The sequence below is a fragment of the Cherax quadricarinatus genome, chromosome 19, assembly GCF_038502225.1.
Source record: "Cherax quadricarinatus isolate ZL_2023a chromosome 19, ASM3850222v1, whole genome shotgun sequence".
NCBI classification, from domain to species: domain Eukaryota; kingdom Metazoa; phylum Arthropoda; class Malacostraca; order Decapoda; family Parastacidae; genus Cherax; species Cherax quadricarinatus.
Genome location: NC_091310.1, coordinates 35741909 through 35751908, shown reverse-complemented (window position 1 = coordinate 35751908; position 10000 = coordinate 35741909). Strand labels below are relative to the sequence as shown.

The 10000-nt window shown below is 37.7% G+C and overlaps 1 protein-coding gene across 1 annotated transcript in view; it reads left to right on the top strand.

The window, feature by feature from the left end:
* The window catches only part of Cul3 (cullin 3), a 59824-nt gene that overhangs the window by 28351 nt on the left and 21473 nt on the right, over window positions 1-10000 (top strand). The window contains exons 9-10 of the mRNA XM_070086640.1: window positions 4251-4429; window positions 5809-6172. Coding sequence (XP_069942741.1) covers window positions 4251-4429; window positions 5809-6172 — 543 coding nt within the window. The remainder of the gene's footprint in view (window positions 1-4250; window positions 4430-5808; window positions 6173-10000) is intronic.

Here is a 10000-nt window from a genome sequence, read left to right as displayed (position 1 = left end):
TGAAGGGGGTGGGAGAGTTTCAGTGGAGAGGAATAAATGGGATTAGGTCAGGGGTTTCAAATAGAGTTAGAGCTAAAGAAGGAGTAGCAATAATGTTGAAGGATAAGCTATGGCAGGAAAAGAGGGACTATAAATGTATTAATTCAAGGATTATGTGGAGTAAAATAAAGATTGGATGTGAAAAGTGGGTTATAATAAGCGTGTATGCACCTGGAGAAGAGAGAAGTGTAGAGGAGAGAGAGAGATTTTGGGAAATGTTGAGTGAATGCGTGGGGAGTTTTGAATCAAGTGTGAGAGTAATGGTGGTTGGGGATTTTAATGCTAAAGTGGGTAAAAATGTTATGGAGGGAGTAGTAGGTAAATTTGGGGTGCCAGGGGTAAATGTAAATGGGGAGCCTTTAATTGAGCTATGTGTAGAAAGAAATTTGGTAATAAGTAATACATATTTTATGAAAAAGAGGATAAATAAATATACAAGGTATGATGTAGCACGTAATGAAAGTAGTTTATTAGATTATGTATTGGTGGATAAAAGGTTGATGGGTAGGCTCCAGGATGTACATGTTTATAGAGGGGCAACTGATATATCGGATCATTATTTAGTTGTAGCTACAGTTAGAGTAAGAGGTAGATGGGAAAAGAGGAAGGTGGCAACAACAAGTAAGAGGGAGGTGAAAGTGTATAAACTAAGGGAGGAGGAAGTTCGGGTGAGATATAAGCGACTATTGGCAGAAAGGTGGGCTAGTGCAAAGATGAGTAGTGGGGGGGTTGAAGAGGGTTGGAATAGTTTTAAAAATGCAGTATTAGAATGTGGGGCAGAAGTTTGTGGTTATAGGAGGGTGGGGGCAGGAGGAAAGAGGAGTGATTGGTGGAATGATGAAGTAAAGGGTGTGATAAAAGAGAAAAAGGTAGCTTATGAGAGGTTTTTACAAAGCAGAAGTGTTATAAGAAGAGCAGAGTATATGGAGAGTAAAAGAAAGGTAAAGAGAGTGGTGAGAGAGTGCAAAAGGAGAGCAGATGATAGAGTGGGAGAGGCACTGTCAAGAAATTTTAATGAAAATAAGAAAAAATTTTGGAGTGAGTTAAACAAGTTAAGAAAGCCTAGGGAAAATATGGATTTGTCAGTTAAAAACAGAGTAGGGGAGTTAGTAGATGGGGAGATGGAGGTATTGGGAAGATGGCGAGAATATTTTGAGGAACTTTTAAATGTTAAGGAAGAAACAGAGGCAGTAATTTCATGCACTGGTCAGGGAGGTATACCATCTTTTAGGAGTGAAGAAGAGCAGAATGTAAGTGTGGGGGAGGTACGTGAGGCATTACGTAAAATGAAAGGGGGTAAAGCAGCTGGAACTGATGGGATCATGACAGAAATGTTAAAAGCAGGGGGGGATATAGTGTTGGAGTGGTTGGTACTTTTGTTTAATAAATGTATGAAAGAGGGGAAGGTACCTAGGGATTGGCAGAGAGCATGTATAGTCCCTTTATATAAAGGGAAAGGGGACAAAAGAGACTGTAAAAATTATAGAGGAATAAGCTTACTGAGTATACCAGGAAAAGTGTACGGTAGGGTTATAATTGAAAGAATTAGAGGTAAGACAGAATGTAGGATTGCGGATGAGCAAGGAGGTTTTAGAGTGGGTAGGGGATGTGTAGATCAGGTGTTTACATTGAAGCATATATGTGAACAGTATTTAGATAAAGATAGGGAAGTTTTTATTGCATTTATGGATTTAGAAAAGGCATATGATAGAGTGGATAGAGGAGCAATGTGGCAGATGTTGCAAGTATATGGAATAGGTGGTAAGTTATTAAATGCTGTAAAGAGTTTTTATGAGGATAGTGAGGCTCAGGTTAGGGTGTGTAGAAGAGAGGGAGACTACTTCCCGGTAAAAGTAGGTCTTAGACAGGGATGTGTAATGTCACCATGGTTGTTTAATATATTTATAGATGGGGTTGTAAAGGAAGTAAATGCTAGGGTGTTTGGGAGAGGGGTGGGATTAAATTATGGGGAATCAAATTCAAAATGGGAATTGACACAGTTACTTTTTGCTGATGATACTGTGCTTATGGGAGATTCTAAAGAAAAATTGCAAAGGTTAGTGGATGAGTTTGGGAATGTGTGTAAAGGTAGAAAGTTGAAAGTGAACATAGAAAAGAGTAAGGTGATGAGGGTGTCAAATGATTTAGATAAAGAAAAATTGGATATCAAATTGGGGAGGAGGAGTATGGAAGAAGTGAATGTTTTCAGATACTTGGGAGTTGACGTGTCGGCGGATGGATTTATGAAGGATGAGGTTAATCATAGAATTGATGAGGGAAAAAAGGTGAGTGGTGCGTTGAGGTATATGTGGAGTCAAAAAACGTTATCTATGGAGGCAAAGAAGGGAATGTATGAAAGTATAGTAGTACCAACACTCTTATATGGATGTGAAGCTTGGGTGGTAAATGCAGCAGCGAGGAGACGGTTGGAGGCAGTGGAGATGTCCTGTTTAAGGGCAATGTGTGGTGTAAATATTATGCAGAAAATTCGGAGTGTGGAAATTAGGAGAAGGTGTGGAGTTAATAAAAGTATTAGTCAGAGGGCAGAAGAGGGGTTGTTGAGGTGGTTTGGTCATTTAGAGAGAATGGATCACAGTAGAATGACATGGAAAGCATATAAATCTATAGGGGAAGGAAGGCGGGGTAGGGGTCGTCCTCGAAAGGGTTGGAGAGAGGGGGTAAAGGAGGTTTTGTGGGTAAGGGGCTTGGACTTCCAGCAAGCGTGCGTGAGCGTGTTAGATAGGAGTGAATGGAGACGAATGATACTTGGGACCTGACGATCTGTTGGAGTGTGAGCAGGGTAATATTTAGTGAAGGGATTCAGGGAAACCGGTTATTTTCATATAGTCGGACTTGAGTCCTGGAAATGGGAAGTACAATGCCTGCACTTTAAAGGAGGGGTTTGGGATATTGGCAGTTTGGAGGGATATGTTGTGTATCTTTATATGTTTATGCTTCTAGACTGTTGTATTCTGAGCACCTCTGCAAAAACAGTGATAATGTGCGAGTGTGGTGAAAGTGTTGAATGATGATGAAAGTATTTTCTTTTTGGGGATTTTCTTTCTTTTTTGGGTCACCCTGCCTCGGTGGGAGACGGCCGACTTGTTGAAAAAAAAAAAAAAAAAAAAAATATATATATATATATAAATATATATTATATAAATATATATATATATGTATATATATATATATATATATATATATATATATATATATATATATATATATATATATATATATATATATATATATTCTCCATGGGGAAGTGGAACAGAATTCTTCCTCCGTAAGCCATGCGTGTAAGAGGCGACTAAAATGCCGGGTGCAAGGGGCTAGTAACCCCTTCTCCTGTACAAATTACTAAATTTAAAAAAGAGAAACTTTTGTTTTTCTTGGGCCACCCTGCCTCGGTGGGATACGGTCGGTTTGTTGAAATATATATATATATATATATATATATATATATATATATATATATATATATAATATATATATATATATATATATATATATATATATATTATATATATATATTGTATATATATATATATATATACAGTGGACCCCCGGTTAACGAACTTTTTTCATTTCAGTAGTATGTTCAGGTGCCAGTACTGACCGAATTTTTTCCCATAAGGAATATTGTGAAGTAGATTAGTCCATTTCAGACCCCCAAACATACACGTACAAACGCACTTACATAAATACACTTACATAATTGGTCGCATTTGGAGGTGATCGTTAAGCGGGGGTCCACTGTATATCATATTCTTTTTTAGAAATAATACTGTCATCTGTATATTTAAAGTTTGATCTTTGATAATGCACCGGGGGTCTTCCAATAATGTAGGGTCCCCCTCCCCCAGAAAAAGAAAGTGGAAATTTATTCACTGTCATTCATTTATTTTTATGTACCAAATTTACAACCATATCCATTATTTAACCACCTTCATTATATGCATAGGACAGTCATGGAAACAACAGAAACTTGGCATTTTCTAACAGTTGTCGTAATATACCAGTTACTCTTTATGCTGTTAACTTCAACATATTCCCTATTTAATGGGATTTCCTTCCATAAAGCTTTCAACTTCATATTAGCTCTGGATAAGAAATGTCTAAAATGAACGGTAATGTCTTAATGTGTACTGTTAATCTCAATGCTTATATTATTTTGTTGTATGATTTAATTATTGTTTTAATTTCAACAGACAAATTTATGTGGAGTTGACATCTATGTACGAGTATTAACAACTGGGTACTGGCCCACACAGTCAGCTAATCTGAAAGCCAATGTTCCCATGGCTCCTAGAAGTGCCTTTGAGGCCTTTCGGAGATTCTACCTCAACAAGCACAGTGGCAGACAGCTGACTCTTCAACCACAGTTGGGGTTAGTCTTACTCAGCAATCAGTTTATCAGTCATCTGCTTTTATTACTAATTGGTACTTGATAAGCTTTGTGCAGTGCTTTTGATATCCGTCTGTTTCATGAACAAGTAAGATGGCAGGTAAATCTTACAAATTTCTTACATTCACTATACCTTTACCTTTGCTTTCCTGGGTGTTTTCAGGATTATTCATCTAATATGGTATTGCTTTTCCAATTTAGAAGGTTAAATCCTATCTCCCCACTAATTATGTTTAAACAAGTTAATCAAGTAATATGTATATTGCTCACTTTTGGACATGTGCCTCTGTAAACAGTACAGTATGTATACGATATTTACACTTTTAACACATTGGTCAAGTTTCGACAAGGCATTATGCACTATTTATATGTAGTGGTTACCCATTTGTAGTTACAAGAGCAAAACTAAGCTTGCAGCATTCCATCTTCTGTATTTAATCAGACATGTAATTTTAAATTTTCTATTTTAACTCACTGTGTGACTCACTGTTTGACAAGAATGTTTAAGTATCCTTTTGGCACCTTTTTCTTTAGTTTATACTCTACCTTTTGTTTTTTTGTTTATGGTGTTAGGCAATTTTAGCTGTGTATTGGTTTAAATCTTTATATCTTATATCTTTTATATCATGTCTCTTTTGCTGTTAGCCAGTAATGGTGTCTAGTGGTGTAGGAAAGCAGCAAAAGGGAAAATAAAAGTGAAATAAGGTAACATAAAGAAAATGGACAATTATGTTGAAAGAGCAGTGGAAATGAGCTATTGTATCAGACTACCAATTGGTGTGGCAAAATGAATGTATTCTGTGAATAACCATCTATGGGAGGAAGGATACTACTCATTTGCCATCATTAGAGTTACTTTTGGCAACTAAAACCTTAGAAATTAAATTTATCATAATCAACTGCCCAGGTGGTATGCTGCTTAGCACAGACTTGCAGATTTTCACAACTGGGGGTAAGTGGTGATTTGTCCCAAGTTAGTAGTAAAGAATTCAAATTCTGCTGAAGAAAACTGCATTTCCCAGTGCTGTGACGTGTGCATGTCAGGGAGCTTGTACAATTAATGTGGGTTGATAAATTTCATATATTTGCCTGCTAGTTTGGCTTAAAATTTCAGTCTTATCCTTTTGGTTATTTTTTTTTTTTTTAACTTAGTGTGACAAGATTCAATTGCTGAGGTATAGATGTAATCTTGCTGTAAGAGCATGCCTTGGGGTCTTAATGCATTTTGAAATAGGAAGTGGATTTTTTTTACTAAAATTTTGCATTTAAATAGGTGTCATTGCAAATTAATTACGTACTTTGAAACAGTATAAATATTAGTTTTATTTTTCATGTTTTTAAACAATATTGTTAATTCCTAGGTCAGCAGATCTTAATGCAGTATTCCATGGCTCGAGAAAAGAAGAAAGCACATGTGCAGCAGCCAGTGTGGTTGTTGGGTCAGTAGCTTCAGTGGCAGCTGTAGCCTCAGGAGATACAGTAAGCAGTGTTGCTGGTATATCTTCTTCCTCATCAGCTGTGGGTGGCACAAGTAGTAATAATGGTTTAGTGCCATCTAACCTCCCCGGCACGCCCACTCCAACAAACGCCATAGCAACGCCATCAGGATCATCGGTATTGGTGACGGGAAAACCCTCAGGCCCCAAGAAACACATTATTCAAGTGTCTACGTATCAAATGGTCATACTTATGCTTTTCAATACCAGGGATAAGCTCACATATGAGGTTGGTATAGTTACTTTGTTATTAAGTGCTACAGCATTTAACCTCAATATGTATATATTATTTTATGTAACCAGACTTGAGTCCTGGAAATAGGAAGTATAGTACCTGCACTCTAAAGGAGGGGTTTGGGATATTGGCAGTTTGGAGGGATATGTTGTGTATTTTTATACGTATATACTTCTAGACTGTTGTATTCTGGGCACCTCTGCAAAAACAGTGATTATGTGTGAGTGAGGTGAAAGTGTTGAATGATGATGAAAGTATTTTCTTTTTGGGGATTTTCTTTCTCTTTGGGTCACCCTGCCTCGGTGGGAGATGGCCGACTTGTTGAAAAAAAAAATTATATATAAACATACATACATATATATATATATATATATTATAGGTAGTAGGTTGGTAGACAGCAACCGCCCAGGGAGGTACTACCGTCCTGCCAAGTGAATGTAAAACGAAAGCCTGTAATTGTTTTACATGATGGTAGGATTGCTGGTGTCCTTTTTTCTGTCTCATAAACATGCAAGATTTCAGGTACGTCTTGCTATTTCTACTTACACTTAGGTCACACTACACATACATGTACAAGCACATATATACACACCCCTCTGGGTTTTCTTCTATTTTCTTTCTAGTTCCTATTCTTGTTTATTTCCTCTTATCTCCATGGGGAAGTGGAACAGAATTCTTCCTCCGTAAGCCATGCGTGTTGTAAGAGGCAACTAAAATGCCGGGAGCAAGGGGCTAGTAACCTCTTCTCCTGTATATATTACTAAATGTAAAAGGAGAAACTTTCGTTTTTCCTTTTGGGCCACCCCGCCTCGGTGGGATGCGGCCGGTGTGTTGAAAGAAAGGAAGATATATATATATGTATATATATATATATATATGTATATATATATATATATGTATATATATATATATATGTATATATATATATATATGTATTTTTTTTTTTTTTTTTTTTTTTTTTTTTTTTTTTTTTTTTTTTTTTCCAACAAACCGGCCGTATCCCACCAAGGCAGGGTGGCCCAAAAAGAAAAACGTAAGTTTCTCTTTTAAAATTTAGTAATTTATACGGGAAAAGGGGTTACTAGACCCTTGCCCCCGGCATTTTAGTCGCCTCTTACAACACGCATTGCTTACGGAGGAAGAATTCTGTTCCACTTCCCCATGGAGATAAGAGGAAATAAACAAGAGCAAGAACTAGAAAGAAAATAGAAGAAAACCCAGAGGGGTGTGTATATATATATGCTTGTATATGTATGTGTAGTGTGACCTAAGTGTAAGTAGAAGTAGCATGACGTACCTGGAATCTTGCATGTTCATGAGACAGAAAAATGGACACCAGCAATCCTACCATCATGTAAAACAAAAACAGGCTTTCGTTTTACACTCACTTGGCAAGACGGTAGTACCTCCCTGGGCGGTTGCTACCGTCCTGCCAAGTGAGTGTAAAACGAAAGCCTGTAATTGTTTTACATGATGGTTGGATTGCTGGTGTCTTTTTTTTTCTGTCTCATACACATGCAAGATTTCAGGTACGTCTTGCTACTTTTACTTACATTAGGTCACACTACACATACATGTACAAGCATATATATACACACATCCCTCTGGGTTTTCTGCTATTTTCTTTCTAGTTCTTGTTCTTGTTTTTTTCCTCTTATCTCCATGGGGAAGTGGAGCAGAATTCTTCCTCTGTAAGCCATGCGTGTTGTAAGAGGCGACTAAATTGCCAGGAGCAAGGGGCTAGTAACCCCTTCTCCTGTATATATTACTAAATTTAAAACGAGAAACTTCTGTTTTTCTTTGTGGGCCACCCCACCTCAGTGGGATACGGCTGGTGCGTTGAAAGAAAGAAAGATATATACTATATATATTTTATTTATTTATTTATTTATTCTAGGTAGTAGGTTGGTAGACAGCAACCGCCCAGGGAGGTACTACCCTCCTGCCAAGTGAGTTTAAAACGAAAGCCTGTAATTGTTTTACAAGATTGTAGGATTACTGGTGTCCATTTTTCTGTCTCATAAACATACAAGATTTCAGGTATGTCTTGCTACTACTTTTTACACATAGGTCACACTACACATACATGTACAAGCATATATATATATATATATATTTTTTTTTTTTTTTCAACAAGTCGGCCGTCTCCCACCGAGGCAGGGTGACCCAAAAAAGAAAGAAAATCCCCAAAAAGAAAATACTTTCATCATCATTCAACACTTTCACCACACTCGCACATTATCACTGTTTTTGCAGAGGTGCTCAGAATACAACAGTCTAGAATCATACACATATAAAGATACACAACATATCCCTCCAAACTGCCAATATCCCAAACCCCTCCTTTAAAGTGCAGGCATTGTACTTCCCATTTCCAGGACTCAAGTCCGACTATATGAAAATAACCGGTTTCCCTGAATCCCTTCACTAAATATTACCCTGCTCACACTCCAACAGATCGTCAGGTCCCAAGTACCATTCGTCTCCATTCACTCCTATCTAACACGCTCATGCACGCTTGCTGGAAGTCCAAGCCCCTTACCCACAAAACCTCCTTTACCCCCTCTCTCCAACCCTTTCGAGGACGACCCCTACCCCGCCTTCCTTCCCCTATAGATTTATATGCTTTCCATGTCATTTTACTTTGATCCATTCTCTCTAAATGACCAAACCACCTCAACAACCCCTCTTCTGCCCTCTGACTAATACTTTTATTAACTCCACACCTTCTCCTAATTTCCACACTCCGAATTTTCTGCATAATATTTACACCACACATTGCCCTTAAACAGGGACATCTCCACTGCCTCCAACCGTCTCCTCGCTGCTGCATTTACCACCCAAGCTTCACACCCATATAAGAGTCTTGGTACTACTATACTTTCATACATTCCCTTCTTTGCCTCCATAGATAACGTTTTTTGACTCCACATATACCTCAACGCACCACTCACCTTTTTTCCCTCATCAATTCTATGATTAACCTCATCCTTCATAAATCCATCCGCCGACACGTCAACTCCCAAGTATCTGAAAACATTCACTTCTTCCATACTCCTCCTCCCCAATTTGATATCCAATTTTTCTTTATCTAAATCATTTGACACCCTCATCACCTTACTCTTTTCTATGTTCACTTTCAACTTTCTACCTTTACACACATTCCCAAACTCATCCACTAACCTTTGCAATTTTTCTTTAGAATCTCCCATAAGCACAGTATCATCAGCAAAAAGTAACTGTGTCAATTCCCATTTTGAATTTGATTCCCCATAATTTAATCCCACCCCTCTCCCAAACACCCTAGCATTTACTTCCTTTACAACCCCATCTATAAATATATTAAACAACCATGGTGACATTACACATCCCTGTCTAAGACCTACTTTTACCGGGAAGTAGTCTCCCTCTCTTATACACACCCTAACCTGAGCCTCACTATCCTCATAAAAACTCTTTACAGCATTTAATAACTTACCACCTATTCCATATACTTGCAACATCTGCCACATTGCTCCTCTATCCACTCTATCATATGCCTTTTCTAAATCCATAAATGCAATAAAAACTTCCCTATCTTTATCTAAATACTGTTCACATATATGCTTCAATGTAAACACCTGATCTACACATCCCCTACCCACTCTAAAACCTCCTTGCTCATCCACAATCCTACATTCTGTCTTACCTCTAATTCTTTCAATTATAACCCTACCGTACACTTTTCCTGGTATACTCAGTAAGCTTATTCCTCTATAATTTTTACAGTCTCTTTTGTCCCCTTTCCCTTTATATAAAGGGACTATACATGCTCTCTGCCAA